The following is a 21,540-nucleotide window of genomic DNA, read 5'->3' on the forward strand; positions in this document are numbered from 1 at the left end:
GAAAAAGCTTTTGCAGCAGTTTTACTCGTCTGTGATAGGACTTTTAATAAATAACATAGCAACTTTTAGCTAACATTATCAGGTACATCAATGGAAACTTGAAGATTTGGAATACCTCTATTTCAAGTGTTCATTCACTTCCATTCCAAGAAAGTACTAGATGAATTTCAGATGCATAAGCCATTGTGATACAATGAGGCACTAACTTAAGCCCTGAATTTCAATACAGGAAGTGTCAAGAGTCAGTTAGCAAGGTCATCCTGCAACAATCATGAGGAACCCTCAAGAAGTATGGACTTAGCCCATACATTATGTGGTATGGAAACTTAAAGCCAAAGCAAGAACAGAGGCTGACATCACTAGTCTGCTCTGGGACACTACTTCTTGCTAATCCCAGTCCCATTCCATCTGGCATTGCATCCCAGGAAATACGGCCTCTCCTCCTTGAGACACTCTCTAACATGCAGGAGAAGTCTGGTGGCTCTGAGGTATGTGACTGAGCTACATACAACATTTACAGCCAAATCTTGACTGCAGTATGAAGACATGCAAGGCACTACCTAATGTCCCAACTCACATGCTTTCCAAATCCCCAAGTGTAAGATAAAGCAAGTTGCTATATTAAACCACTCACAATTAAGCAGATGTTATGTTCCTCACCTTCCAACTTCCCCCTCCCCACTCCCCATTTGAGAAGCTGATATAACAAACTTCTCTTGGTAAGCAATTGCACTTCCAAAATAGACAGTACATATTTAGCATGCTATCCCAGCTAACATTGATCAAATCTCACCTCTATTATTGCCTTCATTACCAAACCTGCTCCTTTCACAATTGCCATGGAAGGGTGCTAGAACAGAATGTTAACAAATTATCCAAGTGCAAAAATTGAAGATTAGATCATCTGTGATTCAGTTTCCTTAACTAATGTACATGGGTGTTCTACCTCCAACTCAGTTTTGTGAAAGCTAGCCTTAAGAAGAGTTACTACCCTATACCTTTGAACAAGCATCTCTCATACAACTCCCAGACAGAACTCCTGGCACTGAACAGCAGTATATATCAGAGAAGCTGGAATAATACTGAGGAAACTGGCTGACACTAACCAAAAAGCAGAAGAAAATATTGTTTTTACAATAAGAAGGCATTGACATTTTAGCTAAAAATGCTACAATCCTTACAGGCTTACTACCGAAGAGGATGTTACTCTTGTTTTCTAACTCTCTTAACTCTCGTTTACTGAGAGAGAAACAAAAAGGCAGAAGACTCTCCAATCAGGGAGGATCTGTGCATCTATTGAATTTATCTTAATGTCCAAGTGGTTTTTTACTGTGTTTCTGGAAACAGGTCTTAGGCAGATTATTCTACAATGATTTGTCATATCATTCACTACAGAATAACCACCCCAATCTGATATCTGAAGGCAAAATAATAGGCAACTAAAAAATTCACCAAGATAGAAAAGTTTATTATGGCACATTAACCAGCTGAAGACAAACCTGTCTTTCAGGAAAATAAGAAAAATTTCATGTTCACTGATTACCTGAATCCTCTAAAAATAGTGAAAAGTAAGTCTTACCTGAAAGAGCTTAAATAATGTTCTTCCATTAGATGCCACCATTTCCAACAACATGTCAAACTGCTGCCCCTCAGTAGTCTCACTATATGGAGCACATAGGGCAAATGTCAGGAAGTCCAGAAGTGAACTAATTACTAGGGCACCTGTCCCATGATCCTGAAATCAGGAAGACAGGTATGTAAATTCACATACAGTGGCCTGAGAGTATTCATGATGCTGAAGGTGCTCTTCCCTGTCATAGCATTAATACAGTCTGTAAACAAAAACTACAAGTTTAGCATACTCCATTACTCTGAGTATGGCACTACTGTGGCAAAGTATTGGTTTCTAAAGCATAGCAGAGACTCAAACTACTTTTTCTATTTTAATCACACCAATTTGAGTTTACACTATTCTTTTAGTTAAGAGAAACATCCAGTTTTCATATTAAACGTGCAAACATTTGTTGCAGGACATTCAAATTCTGCAGTATAGACAGCTATGTCCTAACCTGTCGAGATCCAAGCTTAATTAAAACAAACTTCAGTGCAGAGCCGTATTTTCAATTGCAGGTACAAATACATTCAAAGATGCATCTAAGTATGACAAAAGCATTTTCACAGCAATTAGGAAAGGCACTTAAAGAAGCTATCTGTTTTCAAAATTTGACTTACCACATGGGAATTGAATTTGTCTAGTAGATTTTCTAGGAACTTCTTTGAAGAAAGAAGGGAAGCTTTGTTCAACTGCTCCTGCCTCAAGTCGTAGTCATCATGCATGGGCTATAAAAAAAGAAGTATTCACTACGCAGTCACATTTCAACCCTCAGTTCTTAACAGCTGTAATCCAAAAGCCATTCTTTGTACCCACAAAAGCACATCCTCCTTCAAGTTCAGCATGAAATCAATGTATAACAAGTTATTTCATGTCTGAACACACTGCAAGTTAAATGGCAGTCCCTATTTCCACATCTGTCAATAGCCTGAAGTTCATATATTCCAAAGCGAAAGAACCTGAAATTTAATACTTACACACATAAGAGCACAAAGCATGTCAATAGAGGCATGGGTTACTCCATCATTGTTCCTTTTGAGGGCTTTCACGACCTTCACTCCTAATCGTTCTCGAAATCTTTTGAAAGGAAAGCAAAACCACTAAGATAAGAAACTAAAATCTTAAAGTGACCAAGAGGAGTCTGCTCCCATTGCATTTAGCAAGCCAATACCCTGATATTTTCATAAATTTGAGATTCTTAGTAGGAAAATATTGACTTCACTGTTAACAACATGCCAAGCACATTCATCAAAATAAAGATGTATCTGTGTAGTTATAGGATACCATTTACAAAGAAACAGAACTACGAAGGTCTCAGACTAAGTGCTTTTGTGACTCTTCTCATCATTCTGTATATTATAGTTGCTCTACATTTCCTAGTCAGAAATATTTCAAATAATTTCTCGTTTTCAGAAAAACAGACAGTTTTTCTGCTTCCTTATGTTATTTAAGGCAAACTCCAAGCAATCTGTACTTACTACAGAAGTACAACCTGCTAACATCATTTTAGCTTGTGTTGAACTGAAGATAGGAATGACATCAGCATACTTTCAGAATGAAGAACTGCCTACTTAAAGGACAGATGAAGGTACATGTTAAAAGTTTTTCCTCTAGGAAAATCATTAAACTGTATTTGCCTCAAGACAGAATATTTAACACAGGAAGAATCAGCTTTACTTGCTAATGATTACCTGGGATTCTCAATTTACACTAAAGCCGGGTGACAACCTCACACTACTGTAAACAATCGTGTACAGAGTCTTACAATCTTTTACAGAAGGGAGTCCTAACTCCATTTCTCAGTTTTAGACCCAAGTTACTAAAAAAACCTCGAGAACTATTTCACCTACTATGTCCAAGCATGAAGAGACTTTGCACTTACTTTGGAAGCTGAGTAAAGGCAAGGAAGCCTGCTTTTGAAGCCACTAGTCGTCTTACTGCTTGGAACTGGCTTTCAAGCTCTGCATTAGATGCTGCAGTATCTCCCTCTTGGGAGAGCAATGCTGTTATGGCATTATTAATGAGCTTCTCCTTGTTTTCTGAGAACAGACCCTGGTTAAAAAATAGCAATCAATAATTTCTTTATGCATTAGCAACATCTTAGAAGGATGGGTAAAGGCTCTATTCTTACATCTTGTGTAACTGCATGTAGGACTCCACTGTAGGAAATGTTAGCATTGAACCTGAACACAGCATCTGCAAAGTTACCATCTGGAAAAAGACATAACAAAAGTTAAGTGCACAATGCCTGATTCAGTATCTGGATGCTTTAAAGAGCACTATAAACCTATGTAAGAAGCATTAGCTTACTTGGAGGAGCAGCCAAAAACTTCAGATGAAGGCTCTCTACTTCTTCATCTACAGGCATACTGAGTAATCCCCAACGCTGGCCTTTGTGTGTGGAGGTCATTTTCACACAGACATCTCTATTACCAGAGGCTCTCACTCCATCCAACAAGCTAGCCAGGAGAGAATCTCTGGGTTGGGACAAAGACACACAAATACAATTTATATCAGAGAAGTGGTGCCAAAGAACCAAGTCATAAGAAAAATGGGGCGGAAAAAAAATCACATAATGAAAGGCAGTAATACCTGGAATGTCTTACTACCACTAGTGCCAACAGCTACACCTCCAGAAGAAACCACAGACTTTCAGTGTTCCTTTATTCACTGCAGGGAGAGAGCTGACTTACATCCAGTACAGCCAGCTGCAGCCTTTCACTAATGGGATCAATTCTAGATTATCTGTTAATGAGTTACACATGTTGTGAGCCAAATCATCCCTGTGCTTTCTGCAAAACCTCACTTAGCAGGATTAGACTGTATTACAACTGCAAGTGCACTCAGGGACTGTTCTGTTGGTTGTTTTAAATAGAATCAACTAAGACTGTCTCAAGCAAAGAGCTCAAAGGGTTCACAGCCTTTACATTTCCATATTACTTCAACTGTGCTTTCTTCCCTTCTTTGAGATATACTACTTAACCAAGTACAGCATACCCAGAACTATATTGCTTAGGAGAAACAGGCTGTACCTAACTGTCCAACACCTTTTCATGTTCATCAGAAATCTTCTGGAGAGATTTGCTCGAAGTTGGGATGAAGGCAAATGGGAGAGATTTATTTCCTGTAACAAATCTTGATTTGTAAGTGGCCGACTGCTAGAATAGCAAGGCTTTGAATAAACCCCTCCAAAGGTCAGAGTTTATGGAAGCTGAGAAACCACAAGCACTACAGTAGCAACTTCATTTGAACCTGTAATGCACAGAAGCTCCAGTTACCTTTCTGTTGAAGAGTATTTCCGAATTTGTCCTTTGATGAATTCAATGGTGAAAAGCTGGGGGTTTTCACAGTCACACACTATTGCAAATACCTAAAAATAAGGGACAAGGATCACATTCATGAAGCAGTGTTATTTAGGTACTCTACAAATTAAGGCTTACGTATACTATCAATTCCACTCTTATAGAGCTTTCATTAGAAGAAGTGGTACTGAGAAAGAATGTACCTTACCTCACCTAGAGGTTTCAAAGTTGCAATGTTGTAGGTAGCTGGATCCCTCTCAACTAAGCAAGCTTCTGTAAGAGCTAGTACTCTTTTCACAGGTTCCTTGTAAAACAAGAGAGAGGCATGCTAGGAAAGAGAACACTTAGTACTTAACAGGAACCAAGTATGTTCAGTCTGATAGCCTTACCAAGTGCCTAGGTGTTACTTTTTGAACAACAAACTCTGCTAAAGATGTTATAGACTCATCATTGCTGTACTTTCCAAAGCGAAGATTCAAGTATTGCTCAAATTCTAGGGATTCTTTCCTTATCCGCAGAGAGATGCCTATGAAGTTGCCAGCATGCTCTATTGCACTCTTGATAATTTCCTCCCTTTGCTCAGAGGCAAACAGGTGCTGCAAATTTTGTCAAGAAAAAAAGTTAACAGGTGAAAAATACAACACAGCTGAAGGAAATCACAGTTTAACAATCTTCTACTATATACCTAACACAAAGGAATGTTCACAGCAGGCAGACTAGCCTTTGCTAAGTGCATGGTATAAACACATATTCATTGCACAAGAGATCCACAATTAAGTTTACATTTGCCTTTAAAAAAAAAAATCTATAGCAGCTATTCCTCAAGGACACTGTGCTACACATTTGTGTGCCATTAAAGTTATGGTCTGCATGACCTGCCTGTCCACCCCTGGAAACAGACCCTGACAGCCTGGCAGAAGCGAGGAGCCAGAGAAAGCAACTGGGGCTACCACTGGCAATCAGCAAAGTAAGGGCAGTTCTAGAGGATCAATTATATATTGCTAGTTTTATGCCAGAGAAAAGCATGCTGCAGTACAAAAGACATGGAAACCCTGATCTAGTCCTATTTTGTTAGTAGAGACTGAGGTAGCTATACCTAGGAATTAATTTATTGTTAATAACATAAAGACCCTTTTCAGCTGCTTGAAGTACAGTACACAGAAATCCTGAAGTACAGTACACAGAAACCCTGTCATGACTCTAGAACCAACATTACACTGCAGTATTTCCCAAGCAAAGCTGCCAAGTAATCAGATCACAGATCTAAAGAGGCAACAGCATCACTGATCAATCTATTTCTGAATAGAATCCCTCCATCAGTTAGGTAGCTTAGTAACACACTACCTGTCACTTCTGTAACTTTGAGAAATGACAGGAAATTCCACATCCACATCACATTCATATTCTCTACCTGAAAAAGCCCAAGATATTTCATCCTTTCTAGTTCTTAAACACGCAACACACACACACAAAAACCCCACACACCAAAAACCATAACCAAACCCATATATAACTCTCAAATGTTTTAACTAATTTCCTTTCCTTTTAGGACCTGTCCATAAACCTTGAGGCTCCACAGATGGGTCCCAAAGACGCACATACTTGTATGCGCCACGTATGTTGAAGCTTCATTATTAAATATGCAGCTATAAACATCCTAAGAACCATACCAAGATATTTGATTTAATACTCACCAATCTACTAAATCCTCCATAGAGGATACAGAAGCCTCCCTGATAGCCAGTAATATCAACAAAGCCTTCAATGTTTCTGTAGTCATAGGAGCACAGGACTTTATTTGTTGCAGGATCAATTTGGTCAATACCTCCAGGAGTCACCTCCAGAATCACAGGTTTCCTCGTATCACTCCAGTGATGCTTATAGCAGTTATACCTCTGCAGAGAGAGCTATTTTAAGACATCTACACACACTCCTTTACTACACAGCAATAGTTCTCTACTTAGCTAGTAAGTTCAAAAAATTATATAATTTCCCTTAATGCTCTTATCTATATTAAGAACACTATGAAGCAAAGGAAAGTAGCTGTCAACTGACAAGGAGGTCACAGCTTAAATAATCCATGTTGAAGCAAGAACAGAATCCCAAAAGAGCCACTCCTGAAAGAAGTAAGTTCTCTTGCTGCAGAAGGTGGTCTACTCACAGACTTCTGAACACTGTGGTTAGATGAGGAAATAGCATTTATACCAAATGCTGTTATTCAGCTAATTAAATCAAGTTAAGGTACATTTATCACTGGAGTGAAAATTTTTGATCGCCTGCAGTCACATTCTATTACAAATAGAGACTTATTTAAACCAGCAAAAGTTAGAGGTCTGTTCTACACTACAGTAAGACAAAGGGGATCCCCATATTCCACCAGTGTTACTATGCTCACGACTGAAGATTTATTCTACGAAATACTTTAAATTACTTAAAGTAACTTTAAGCACTTGATGTGCTATTTTCTATGACCAAAAGACAAATATAAAGCTCTGTATACTGTGCTGCTTATTACTGTGTTACCACAATTCAGTGAATGCCAATCTTGTCTGTAATCTGACCTATAGAAATCATTCTAGGAAGCATCAAATGTTCAGGATGTTATGCAGAAAAGTATTTAGTTAGAAAGTAAAGTAAACATTGACTAATGAATCAATGTTTTTCTTCTTTCCAAGTAAGAACTCCACGTGCCACAGCCCTGTATTTCAACAGTAAGATTCATAGTCCATGTACAAGCATAAGGCTCAGGCCAGCTGAAGAGAGTTCAAATATTCTACTGGTAAAGAGGTTTCCTGCTTTTGAACAAACTCCATTTTCTCTTCTTAAAGACTTCAGATCCAAATTCACAAAAGCTATTTTAGGTAGCACATATATCACAACCATAAAATACATGAACAAAGTAGAAGTCTTTAGATCATTTCCTTAAAACTGCACATGATGCAGATAAGCCAGACACTTACCCGTCCTGTGATTTTTCCTTCTGAGAAGTCTGTCCTGAATCTCTGTTTTTAAAAAAGTTAACCATGAATGAATGCAAATATGACAGCCAATCTATCCAGAAAGTCTACATTTAAGCTGACTCTGTTTCATGGGACTCATATTAAGCCTCCTCAGAAGGCTCACCATTCCACTGCAGTTTAATATATTCAATATTTGTAGCTTTACTCCCTGTTTACAAATCATGCAGTACTTGCTGCAACTGACACTAGATCAAGTTCATTAACATCACAGCTCAAAAAACTTGCTTTCCTACTTTTTATGCAGGGAAAGAAAGCATAATAAGCTACCACAAATGGTAATGGTAACCAAGTACTTACTGCTTGCTTGAAGAAAATAAAAATAAAAATCTTACCAGTGCCTCTGTAAGGAGTTCTGTTCTGTGCTCTGTGGAAAACTTAAGTGTTTCGGATTTTTTTCCACTCCCTTTGCGAAAAGTGAGGCTAAATTCTGTTCCTTGTCCTTTTCCAACAGGAGAAATACTACAGATATCTCCATAAGGCCACTAGACAATTGAAAGTAATTAGGTTATACTGCTAGTAATTTTACAGCTACATCTCCCCCTGCTTCTAAACCCCTTAGAACCTATAATAACCCAGGGACAGGCTGTAACAAGATGACAGTCAGCATGCTACACGACAGCATTAGCTGGAACTTCCTATTTGATACTGTGCAAAGTAAGTAAGTGTCCTGACTCCCTTCAGGGACATAGCTTAGCAGTGATCAAACTTATCCCAGTTCCTTTGGAACAGCACAGCCAAAGGCAAATTACTACTTGTTGGCCAAAACAGAGAAATTGCCTAAAAGTAGAAAACCTTACTGGGTATTTGTGGAGTCAGCGAAGGCAACACAGACCTTCTGTTATGTGTGCTTTTGTACACAGCTGCCACACCTTCTGGCTTTTCTGAGAGCTTGTCAGACTAGATGGTTTCTAAAGCCTGAATGTAACTATTCACTGTGGATAATGAATGTAAGTCAAAAATCAACTTCAAAAATGATAGTTACCTGATTTGTAACTTCTAGTGTGTTGGGGTTGTACGTGGTGATAGCATGGGTTCCAACTGAAAAGACTCGCTTATATCTAGAAAACAAAAAAGTGTTAAGTTTCTCCAGAAGTCACAGGAAAACCCCTGCTGAACTGCAAAAATGATGCTAAGAAGATATATACAGGTCTTTGTTAGGAAACGGATATGGAATTTTCTTTGTTCTTAGCCTGAAGTTTACCCTTACAATATGTTAAGCTCTTCTGTTCTATATATCCATAAAGGGGACATACAAGTTAAATACTACTAAATATATTTATTTATGCATACCTTTTCTTAAGTTAATTGCTAAGTCAGGATCAAAGACTCTTGGAACTTGCACTGAAAGGTACTACTAGACCAGAAAAAATTCTAAGGCTACACAGATAGGGAAAAAACCCCCCAACCATTCCTGCAATAGTTTAAAGTATCTGTCTGAAGCTGTCTCAGACAACAGTTTTAACACAAAATCCAATTCACACAACTGGTCACAATACTGTACCAAGTCAAAGCACTACTATGGCCAAGCCTGATTTTCTCCATCTTGAGGGAAACCAAAGCTACCAAACTCTAGAAAGACTCAGATCACTGAAGCTATAGTCACTGTACATCGATATCATAGATATGTTAACTGTGCCAGGGCTTAAACAACAGCTGTAGCAAGGTAGTTGCTGGTGTTTCAGATGTATCAGAAACAACCAGCAATGAGCTAAAGCCAAGGCATTTAGATGCATCAAGTGCAAAATCGAAACCTTACCATAGCTTCATTTACTAGATTATCTTCAAAACATACCCTGAACAAATAAAGACTCTTTACCTATTTCTGGATCTGAAAGTTCTGCAACATAACTAAGCAGAGTTTGAAACAGTTGATTATTAATAATACCTTATTATCTGCACTAACCATGTTACAGGGTGCTTCCATCTGGAAGCCATCCGGCCCAAAAAGTAAAGCCAAACCTGAACCAGAGCCAGTACCAGTAAGTACTCTCTGACTAAAGCAACAGCATTTGAACATGAATGCCTTTCTTGAACCAAATAAAAATACTTTGGCTAGTTGTCCACATTAAAAATGATTGAGTGAATTTAAGTTTCAGTTCTGGGCAAACTGTGGATTTGCTTGGAAAAGATATAATCAACCAGGTGCTTAACTAATCTGAATCTGTGCCGTATTAGACACTGCATCAAGAACCAGCAGGTCACTTCTTCCATCCTTCTCTGCATTCTTGTGTTGCAGTCTCTTTTCCCCTCTCACTTCACAGGTCTGCAGCACAAGCCATCATTTCTGTATAAGGTCAAACTTTGCATGGGCTTCAAATATATTCTGAGCAGCTCCCACATATCCCTTACACCAGGAAGGTCAAGAGCATCTATCTCACAGGCAATCTCACAAACTTAATACCCTTCCATCTTCCATTATTATTCCAATAAACTGGTGCAAGTTACTGGTACAGAGTTTACCTAGGAATTAAACAAGTGCTTATTTTCTTCAAGGCTCAGGAACGCCTGTATTGAACTGATCTGCCACCTTAAGGATGTTTAATATATTTGCAAAACCTGTTTGTTTTTCCACATAGTTGAAATTTCCTTATTTAAGATGCCGGTCAAGGAAGTCATGAAGTAATGAAGCAGAATGTTTGAAGCTACTCTAGCTGCTAATAATTCCACTACATTCAGCCTGTCAGAGAATGCTCCAGTTCTTAGTTCATAAGAAGAAACCAACTGTTCCCTCTCCTCTTGTTGCACAATTTAGGTAGGTATTCTGTCTTTTATACAACTTATAAATAAGGCTTAAGTTCTTTAGAACAGCATATCACAAGTAATAAAGCTCGTTATTACTTGCTCAAGGTTTTGTTTACTTAGCCTACTATGAGCTGCACAGTGCTTTGTGGCAGAGTAAAGATTTGCAACCATTACACATAATTGAAGACCAGCTTCCAAACATCACAGCCCCTTCCTTTTCTCCCCTCATGCTCAAGTCTACATTTCAAGATCTAGGAAGCATTTATTTTCCAGCATTCTTAATATGGGATGGGGCAAGGAACACAAAACAGAACAGCAGTTTTGCTGAGTTTCCCTTGTTTCCTCTCCCTAGGTAAATTCAGAAGGCCCAAGTCCTGCTGCATGAACAGAGCAGATTCAGAAGTCAGCTCTTACACATGGCCTACTCTTGTTCAGAACTTCACCTTTAAATATGTAAGAAAGGTATTCACACCTTCAGGACTTGAAGAGTTTACTATTAATTATCTCTCAAACTACTCTGCAGTACTGTCTAATCCCAGGCTGTTTTGAGAAGAGTTGAAGCAAACATCCTCTTCCCTGTAAAAAAGCTTTTGCCTATTCACTAATTATTTCAAAGCACTGTAGAGATCTTTTTAATCAGAATGAACCCGGTAGACAAATTTCATACCACCACAACCAACAGAAAAACAATCTTCATTAATTTTACAGATCTACAGATTAACATGGGAGCATCATCATTTGTACTACTAGGAAATACTTTACGGACACACACACAGAGCCCATATTCAAAGTGACAAATTCTATGAGTAGTCAAAATTATTCAGGCTCATTTAGCACCACACATTAAGTTACTACATTTTTTTAATGTTATACATAGATTATACTGAGAATGTAGAACTATGAACTGAGTGGACTAAAGCATTCAAATATAAAATTACTATAAACCAAATAAGCTTCTGCTGCAACAAACAAGAGGCAACTACTTACTAATTACTTCTTTCCCCTTCATTATAAAAGTACTAACACACCACTGAATTTTTACACTGAATCTGTCCTAAACTTTAGACTTAGCCTGAAGTTCTCTAAGACTTCTGTAAGTGTACCAGAACATTACTATCAAGGTTCAAGATCATAACTTCAAGAGCTTGCCTCAGGCTCTTTAATGAAAGGAGTTGGGCAAAAGAAGAAATCTGAGGTTTATGCATTTGGTTTTCACCAAACGGCTCAAATCACACACACACTAAATTTGCACATATGCCACAGAAAATTCTGAGAAAGAGACCAGGTGTTTTCTAACAGAAAGACTAGGAGGAACAAACTTCTAATATTCTACCCCAATATAGTACCTTATTGTTACTAAGGGAAATAGTTTATTCACCCATGCCCACACAACTCCAAATGCATGGATCATAACTCAGGTACAACTCAATTTACTCAAGTACTGGATACAATTCTACTGAGATAAAACTAAATATTAAACAATTTCTTTCAAGTCAATCGAAACTCTGTCTTGGTAGAGGAAAGATTTTGCACTCAGAGAGCTGCTCAGTCTAGTCTGGACTCTGAACCACCCAGACTTTTAATTTTTGCTGACAAAAAAGCAGGGAGCTCTCACAATTCACAGGAAGATCGCGACTGCTGCTCCTTGAAATTCTGTCCTTCTTTCCTTCTCAGTATTCCCAGTCTTTGATAGGATGAATGTGTCAGACAGGCAAAATAAATCAACTAGTTTCAATTTATTGGCCAAACAACACATTAGGACTGTACTTCTTTATATAACCATTACAATCAAGCAGTTCTCATGTTCCCAAGGTGCAGATAACTCACCCTCTTCGTTATGTTGATGTTTAGCTAGCAAGGAGAAACCCCATTCTACAGAGATACTATGCATGTGAAAAGGAACAGTAGGTAAGGATACCAAAAAAAGTCCTGTAAGAGCTGATTTCAGACACAGTGTAACAAATACCAGTTACAATAACTTAGTGGATAATTTTATTAGACATTACCAAGCTTTAGCAGACAGAAGCATCACCAGAAATTCTCTAAGACCACCATTAGGATCAGGTTTATTTCTATTAGCAGAATTTTTCAAATTATCTCAGTTAGTAGTTTAACAGGTAATCTGTTATACAACTTGTTAAGTGATCCTCATTTATTAAAGTACATAAGACACTGTTCCTCCATAAACCTGTTCTGAGAAGAAGCATTTCCACTTTAAATTTATTGTTTTACATAGTAAATTCAAGAGACTCAGAAGCTGACTAAGTCAGGTGGTCCATTTCAGAGCTACACTGCAGTGTGGGAACATAAGCAGACAAAGGGTAAAACACAGTGTTTAAAATCCAAACTGATTCTAGTGAAGATACATTCAGTTCAGAGACTGAGCAGCAGGAGCCTTTAGTTCAATTTTCATCCATCTGTTGGATGAGGTTAAAACTATGCAGTTAAATCCAATAACAGAGGAGAAATGTCACACAAAACATTAAAAACAAAAAACCAAAATTAACAAACTTCAAACTACTTACTTTCCCCTCCATGAATGTTTTGTTGTGTAGAAACAAGCAAGATCTCTGTTTTCTCTAATTATATTCATTCTGTGCCAAGGCCTGAAAACAAAGGAGACATCCTGTCAGTACTCAGGATTTTTATTTAAAACCAAAGTTCACTAATCATCAATATGCTTCAAGACAAAAAGACTTTGTTTTTAAACTTACGTTTATTAAACAATGCACAAGAACTATTAGTTTCTTCACTGCATTTGTTACACCAGCTACTCCTTAACAGTACCAGGTTCCAGTAATTTATGTCCCATTTGCCGTATTACAATCACTCTACTTTCACTGCACCTTTGCCCATGCAAATTCAAATATATTTTGTCATCTCCAAAATGCCTTACTCCTGAAAATTGTGTGATATCAAAATTATTTGAGTGCCCTCTACCTGCAACTCCAGCTAAGCCAAAGTCCTATTGGAATTTTGAAATAAACAGTAAGGAGCTATCTGGATACATAGAACAATTTGTTTTCCAGTCTGAAACAGAATTTGAGGTTGAGAAACTTACTTATTAGCTAAGCATTGTGATCAAAGAGCTGACTAAGTACCATTTCTGTGCTGAAAAGTTTATGCAATCTCACCACTAATATCCTGACATGCTTATTTCACACAGGAATATCTATTCCCTAAACACACACACACAAAGAGGAATTTAGTGAAACTTGCCCACAACTGCTTGAGTGGACCATTGCTTTAGGAGCTGCTAAGTTCTAGGGAATGCTTGTAAACACTACTATTTTCAATGCCTGAAACAAATGCATGTTGAGTTGTTCAGAATTTAACCTTCCTTTTACTTCATTGTGCTGTTATTGCATAAACAAGGAAGTTAAACAGACATTCCCTGATTAAATACAAGAGTGAAGTTGTCACTCTTCATTTACTGTTACAGCATTAGTTTTATTTTCAAATGTGTTAAAACAGGCTTCTGTGTTACTGATTGAAGACTGGTACTACTCTCAGGTTCACAGCAATAACATGGTGGCATCCCCAAAACATCACGCACTAACGCTGGTCTGCAAGAACACAGCTTGCCTGAAGCAACTCTCAAGGAACCCAATTCCAGTCAGTACCCCACTGAAAACTAGATAACAACCCACTGTCTTTTTACTTTCAGCTAACTCTGCTTGATTTGGTAAATGAAAATTTCTTATTTTCAGATGGATGACCCGTAACATTAGCTCATCACTAATTTCTACAACTTCAGGTTATTGTCTTTCTGAACAAAGGCTGTAGCAGTTAGGGAGTCATAAGCATGAAGAATGGATAACCTGATCAAAATGAACTCTAGAACTCCTTCCCTCAGGTGAAGAACCAGAGCAATCATCACTACCTACTGAAGGAAACTTGGGATACTGCCTCTGGGAAGAGAGAAGTGCAGTATTTACATGTTTCAATGACTCAATCTTTGAGTCAAATCTTCAGAACTAATACTCCAGTGACTTGTGGCAAGTTAAATTCTCTAAAGACAGCTTTTGGAAAGGGACAAGATATTCAACAGCATTATTACTGTTGACACCATCTACCTGGATCTGTGCAAAGCATTTGACACTGTCCTGCATGACAGCCTTGCCCCTAAACTGAAGTAACACAGATTTGACAGATGGACCACTCAGTGGATAGGGAATTGTCTGGAGGGTTGCACTCAAGGAGTTGCTGTCAATGGCTCAATGTTGAAGGAGAGATAGTGACAAGTGGCATTCCTCAGGGGTCAAGATTGAGACTGGCACTGTGTAAACACCTTTGCCTGGTGTTAACTGGGCTCTCTGCAAGTTTGTTGATGACACCAAGCAGTGTGGTGCAACTGACAGGCAGGAGGGAAGGGATGACATCTAAAGGGGCTCTGACAGGCGAGAGTAGTGGGTCCGTGCCAGCCTCACAAAGTTCAACAAGGCCACATAAAAGATGCTGCACCTGGGCTGGGGCATCCCAAACACAAATACAGGCTGGGTGGAGAATGGCTTGAAAGCAGCCCTGATGAGGATTTGGGGGTGTTGGTTGCTGAGAAATTTGACACAACCCAGTAACATGCACTCACAACCCAGAAGCACATTCTGGGCTGCATCAAATGAAGAGTGGCCAGCAGGCCAAGGGAGGCAATTCTTCCACTCTGCTCTGCTCTCGTGAGACTCCACCTGCAGTACTGTGTCCAGCTCTGGGGCTCCCAGCATAAGGAGGACCTGGTGCACACCTCTAGGAGTGAGTCTAGAGGAGAGCAACAAAGATGGCCAGGGAGGGAGCTGGAGCACATCTCCTGTGCAGACAGGCTAAGACCTGGGGTTGTGCAGCCTGGAGAAAAGGCAGCTCCAGGGAGAACTTACAGCAGCCTTCCAGTACTTAATGGGACCTACAAGAAAGCCAGAGAGGGGCTTTGGGCATGTAGTGACAGCTTTAACCTGAAAGAGGGGAGGGTTAGGTTAGATGTTAGGATTAAATTCTTTATTGTGAGGATGGTGAGGCACTGGAGCAGGTTTTGCCCAGAGAAGTTCTGGACACTCTTACACCAGCCCTGGAAGTGCTCAAGGCCAGGCTAGATGGGGCTTTGAGCAACTTAGTCAAGTGAAAGGTGTTCCTGCCATGGCAGGGAGGTTGGAACTGGATGATCTTTAAGGTCCTTTCCAACCCAAAGCATTCTGATTACTCCTGAAGTTCTCTGTTTTGCTGGGTTTAAGAACTATTATTATTACCATGGATAAGAATCAAACCATTACACTCTACCCAAACTACACAGATCCTGCTGTACAGCAGCACACTTTAGATCTGGTAATTTTGTTTTAAAGTTATCTTTCAGAACAACATGTCCTATATTCAATCTTCATGCCTCTCTTTCAAAGCCATTTTCTTGACATTGACTAAAGTATTAGTAAAAATAAAATAAGAGGCTTATAACAAGACTAGCTCCACTAAGTACAGGATTAAAAGATCTGTTTATCTGTAATTCCAGTTTCACCAATACCAGACTCCTCCGACCAGCTCTATTGGGTCTCCCACTTGCTCTAGAGTATTTAAAGCAAGATATTCTCAAGGTTGTAAATATCTACTCCTAATAATACAGAACTAAGAAACATTAATTTATGAGCTACCAGCAGCTTCCAGTAATTTTAACACCAGCATCTAACTAGAATCAGGATACTGATACATGAAGTATTGTACCTGAAGTGCAAGTGACAAATTCACCAGACTGCTTTTTGGTTTAGATGAAAACTACTAAAATCATTTAGCTTTGATGCTTTACCCACTGTGCTTCTGGACAGTGATTGCAACCATCCCTCCCACTGAGGAGGCTACCACAGGGGCAATACATGCCCAAGTCTAGTAACAATTAATTCTTGTACACATTTTCCAGCAGTTTAACAGAGAGAAGGGCTAACAATAGCCCAGTGTTCTGAGCTGCTGTGTTAAAGTCCAGCAATTATTTTCCAGCTGTCTTTGATTTCACAGTAAGAACAAGATGAAAAAAATAGTTCATACCAAAGACAAAGATACTTTAGAAGAAACCAAAAAGTTCTCTTCCTTCACTCATTCCAGCAGAACCAGAGTGGCATCACTCTTGCTGTACTATCTACAGTGTGATAGACTGTAATTTTAGCACCGAAGACAGTATAACCATTGACTTTGCAGAACACATCAGGCTTTACCACGAATCAAGTATAGCCATATTGCCAGTGTAAGCTATAGTGGCCTGCTTAGTCCTATCAGATTAATTTCCTAAAATAAGAGAACATTCTTGTTACCTTTACCTCTTCTTCCCATATTCAATAGACCTTTAAAAAGTTAACTGACTTAACACAAAAATTGAGTGAAATATGTTACTTCACTCATAAAAGCATCCAGGACACTAAAGCACTAACTTTAACAATCATCTTCGTGTTCTGGGGTACCTAGGAGTAGAGAAGTCACAACTTCAAAGGTTATTTTGAATACTTTGCAGCACAGCTATTACATATCCCATACTGATGGGTTTCAAAGTTTTGATACTAGAGAAACACCCAGTTGTTCCAATTCCACTGGAGCAGAGGCAAAACCTACTTTGAAAGTAGCAGTTTGTAAACATGATTTGTTTAGTTGAGAGTGCACATGGTGAATGCTGATGCAGACTATAGTCAAATAATCCAAGGATTCTGCAGGCAAAGTATTGTCTACAAATTGCAACTTCTTTTGGGACCCCAGCTCCCCAAAATATCCCCTGGATATTTTAATCAGCTTTTTCACAGGACTGCAGTTCAACAATACTTTCCTATTTGGTTCCTGTAGTACCGTAAATAGCAGTGAAACAGCTTTAGGGGAAGAGCTGAAACCAGATTTTTGTGTGCCTCATGTACCAGAAATAGCAACCCCTTAAATTAAAGGGCCAGAACTGTTTCCAGGACTCCCCCTGCCTCAGAGTTTAAGCTACATAGAATAGCTTGAGTTGAAAGGGACCTTTTACACAAGTAGGTATATTACACAAGCTATGCTCAATTTGCATGCACTTTTTATTTTCCAGGATTTCACATTCTTCAGACAAAACTACCATCTGGGAAAACAATCTATTTCAGGAAACTGAGACAAGTCAGTCTCAAACTACCACTTGTTGAGTCAGAAGCAAAGCTGTGACCTTGCATCAAAGCAATAGGCACAGCTGTACTTATACATAAGTTTCCTTCAATTTATTTAATAAGTTGGAAGTTTGGACATGGGCTCAAAGTTTAGTGCAGAGTTCAGATTGAGTTCTTTCCTGATCATATTATCCCTCTATTATTACAAAGCCTCAATATCTTTCTTAAGTGAAGGTTTAGCAAGGTAGGATTCAGAGCCACACAGGATTATTATTCTGTTCCACTGCAGGAAGGAGTAAAAGAAATGGCTGATAAGAAAATGAGATTTTGTGGGCAAAAGAGGAAGAGAAATGCAGATAAGAAACTGAGATTTTGTTTTAAAGACTTATTTCAGCATGGCCAAATACAAGTTAGACTTCTTGGAAAGTCTTTACTACGGAGGGACAGACACTCATAGCAAGCTCAAGTGTAACTTTTCTGAGAGAGAAGACATACTATGAGCAGAAAAACAGTGACCAACTGGAAAGAAATGAGAGCAAAGCACTAAAAAAACCCCTAAGGTAGTGTTATTCTGTGGTTCTACATACCTGCCTTCTAGCTTAAGGGTCTGGAGCCTGATTTCCAGTCATCTACTCCTCTGCATCTTTAAAACCATTATCTAAATAAGTGAGTTTTCCTGCACTGAAATGTTTTAGCTATCTATGTTTCAGCGACCTCTTTCACTGCTGTGGTCACTAACTGGCAGAGTTTTGCCTTCAGACAGATTCTTTTTAACAAGCCTTAATTTTTCCTCTTCCCTGAACAGTATACTCTTCTCCTGAAGTACTACAGCCTAATTAGCTGTGCAAACATATTTCTTCATCTGTAGTGTAGGAACTCTCAGTCCCTTTTGTAAGAGAGGCAGGAGGTAAGACCCACCAGATCCTTAAAAGAAGCTACATGCAGTCTGCTGCAGTGATAGCAGCAATCCCACCTTCAGTGGCCCAGAACAGAAACAGGCTGAGAATTTCAGCCTTATTACTACCATAAATGATAGTGACAACATTAGCATCCATCCTCCAGGTGACCCATTCCCTCACTGACGACCAGTGTTGAGGATAAGAAAAAGTGTGGAAGATTCTGGTTTTCTTTTAAATTTATATTAGCATTCTGCTTTACCAGTGAACAAATCCGATTCACCAGCTAGACAGGTGACTATCAGAACAAAAGGATATATTCACTAAGGGAAGGAAGAAAAAAAAAGTGTCCCTTTCAGTCATAGTTTAGCAATCTTGTCATATTTCTTCAGAATAATGTTCTGTTTTATTAGTGAGGCAAGAAAGTTGTTAATTTTTTTTGACTTGAGAATAGTTTTTTGGAAGCAAATCAGGAAGCTAAGCAGTTGAAGGTTAACACTTCAAGATATGGGTGAATGCCAGCAGAAGAATTATTAAGTCACTTACTGAGCTTCAAACAAGTTAAAGCAAAGTCACCTCTTCAGTATGAAAAACAGATCTAGCTCTCAAGACCAAGCCTCAGCATATCACTTAAAAACTAGAAATACACAGTGATTCAGTCCCTCAGGACAAATACGTGCTTGGAAACTATGAAAAATGCCACATGACACCCAGAGGAGCAAGCAATACATATGAAATAAATCTTTTAAAAAATGTGTCCCAACAAGGCTGAAATACAAGCTTAAAGTTCCTGGAAAGTCAATACCGCACAGGGACAGAAATGCAGCTCTGTCTCCAAACACTCAGATATTTGCTGCAAGTGGAAAAAACTGTCAGTAATAATAGAAAGGCGCCAGTAACTTCTAGTTAAGTGTTCTGGCACTTGGCTGCCTATAGTAGACAGGAATTAGACCAAGCTGCATATCTATGAACTGAAGCAGGCTAGAGCCAAGCTTAAGTTTCACATCTGTAATACTGGTTCTGTTATTTTGATTTTATTCATGGCAGGCTGTTTGTAGAGCATCTTCCTAACTCAATCCTAAAATGAAACTCAAGTCACTAGTAGTCCCTTCAACAGCCTCCTTCTTTTCAACATATCTCACTACATGCAAGTGGCCTATGGAGACAAATCTAATAATCAACAACAACAAAAAAAGACTTCAGCTTCAGAGAACTTCAATTCTAAAACAAGGATTATTTTCTGAAATGCAGTATTATCTAACCAGCGCCACGTAACAGGAAACGAAGCAGTTATCTACTCAATTGTATCTACTCCAACCATTATAGATCTTATTTGTGAAAGAGCACAGGAGAAAAAGGGAAAACACATTTCAGATTACATTAACTTCGAAAGCAGCCACATAGCAGAGATTAAGTGCATTCACAGGAAGTCTCTGAATAAACTTCTAGGCCTATGTTTTCCCCCAAGCAGAATGCTCAAACACTCCCTCAGCTTGAGGGAACCAAGCCGAAAAGAGAAAAAAGACCTCTCCCTCCCAACTGAAGTGCTAAGACAACATTACTATGGCTCAGAACTCGGCCCTCAGTAGAGACAGAGCTATGAAGGTACAAGCTTCACACCACCTGACAGGAAAATCTATCCCAAAGACTGCTGGCAGCTCACTGCAGACAGAAAACCATCCAATATGCCTAGTTGTTTTGACTTTCATAAAACAAAAATCAAGCTAAAAGCATCCATGGGAGAAATTCAAACAGTCTTGGAAAAATAAGCGCGTTAAGGGTAGATTTTCTGAAAGATGCATCTAGTTCTGCTCATGCTCTTCAGACATACTGTTAGCACTCAAAAAAGAAACAAAATCTCATCTCTCTGTGAGATTGTATCTCTCCCATCCTTCATAAATTATTTCCCAAAGCATCTCTTGACGGGTATATTTTGATCTGAGGGCAGGAGGAGAAAAATAACGTGCCTTTTCTTAATGGACACGTCAGTACTCTTCTAAGAGAGAGGACAAATTCTGCCCGGCGGCTACAGAAACCGCATCAGGTGCGGGGTACGCCGAGTGAAGCACCGGGCGGGCTGAGGCTGGAGAACACCCCCAGACTCTCCCCTGCTCGGATACAGGAAGCGAAGGGCTGCGCGCGGCTGGTGACAGGCACCACGCTGGGGACGAGGGACACCCGCTCACCGCCCCAGGCCCCTCACGGCTGGGGCAGGATTGGGGCTGCGCCGGCGGCAGCATCAGCCCCCGGGCGGCAGAGCGAGTCCTGCCCCAGCCCCGACCCCGCTCCCCGCACAGCCCCGCGGGCCGGGCGCGCCCCCCGCCCACCCACCCGGCCCCGAGCAGCGCCCGGGACCGTGGAAGGAGGTGGGGGCTGCCGCCGCCCCCTCACCTCCCCCGCCGCTGGGATTTACCTGGCCGGGGAGCCCGCGCTGCCCGGACCTGCCCCCACCAGCAATGCGCTTTCCCGGTGATAAGGGCGAAGGGGCACTGAGCGGAGCTCTCGCCCCTCACCCTCCGGCCGGCCGGGCGGGCGGCACCCGCTACACCGCTCCCGCTGCCTCAGAGCCTGGCGCTGGAGGCCGCCATCTTAGCTCGGGCAGCGAGACCGCCCCCTCGGCGCAGCCGCCGTGCGGCCCGGGGCCGTCACGGGACGCGGTCACCTGATGTGCTCCGCGCTGCCTCCCCCTTCCCTCCGCCTCTCTCTTTCTCGCTCCCGCCCGCCCTCCTTCCTTCCTTCCTTCCTACCCTCGCCCCCTGCCCTGCCCTGCCTTGTTCTGCCGGGAACCGGCATGGCTCCCTGCGCACGCGTCGCGCCGGCGCGGGAGGAAGTCCGCGGCGCGTTGCCTTTGCGCGTCGCCTGAGGAGTGTGCCTGACCGG

General features: G+C 40.3%; 1 protein-coding gene across 4 annotated transcripts in view; it reads right to left on the reverse strand.

Annotated features, from left to right (window-relative positions):
* Positions 1–21,291, reverse strand: part of DNAJC13 (DnaJ heat shock protein family (Hsp40) member C13) — a 57,668-nt gene extending 36,377 nt beyond the window's left edge. For 2 of the 4 annotated variants that reach the window (XR_005604638.1, XM_039571699.1), the window contains exons 1-16: positions 21,074–21,291; positions 13,202–13,282; positions 8,917–8,992; positions 8,267–8,416; positions 7,875–7,916; positions 6,609–6,809; positions 5,304–5,510; positions 5,123–5,218; positions 4,891–4,982; positions 3,923–4,089; positions 3,744–3,823; positions 3,495–3,664; positions 2,590–2,689; positions 2,233–2,340; positions 1,580–1,735; positions 794–850 (exon numbers count right to left, since the gene is read on the reverse strand). Coding sequence is in view for 3 of the 4 variants with exons in the window: in XM_039571699.1 (XP_039427633.1) it covers positions 794–850; positions 1,580–1,735; positions 2,233–2,340; positions 2,590–2,689; positions 3,495–3,664; positions 3,744–3,823; positions 3,923–4,089; positions 4,891–4,982; positions 5,123–5,218; positions 5,304–5,510; positions 6,609–6,809; positions 7,875–7,916; positions 8,267–8,416; positions 8,917–8,992; positions 13,202–13,269 (1,770 nt within the window). In the remaining variant the exon portion in view is untranslated. Of the gene's footprint in view, positions 1–793; positions 851–1,579; positions 1,736–2,232; positions 2,341–2,589; positions 2,690–3,494; positions 3,665–3,743; positions 3,824–3,922; positions 4,090–4,890; positions 4,983–5,122; positions 5,219–5,303; positions 5,511–6,608; positions 6,810–7,874; positions 7,917–8,266; positions 8,417–8,916; positions 8,993–13,201; positions 13,283–21,073 lie in introns of those variants that run through there. The other 2 variants (XM_039571706.1, XM_010398851.4) reach the window with 2 other exon arrangements.
* Between the last annotated feature and the right edge of the window lie 249 nt (positions 21,292–21,540).

Source organism: Corvus cornix, chromosome 2 (genome assembly GCF_000738735.6).
Source record: "Corvus cornix cornix isolate S_Up_H32 chromosome 2, ASM73873v5, whole genome shotgun sequence".
NCBI classification, from domain to species: domain Eukaryota; kingdom Metazoa; phylum Chordata; class Aves; order Passeriformes; family Corvidae; genus Corvus; species Corvus cornix.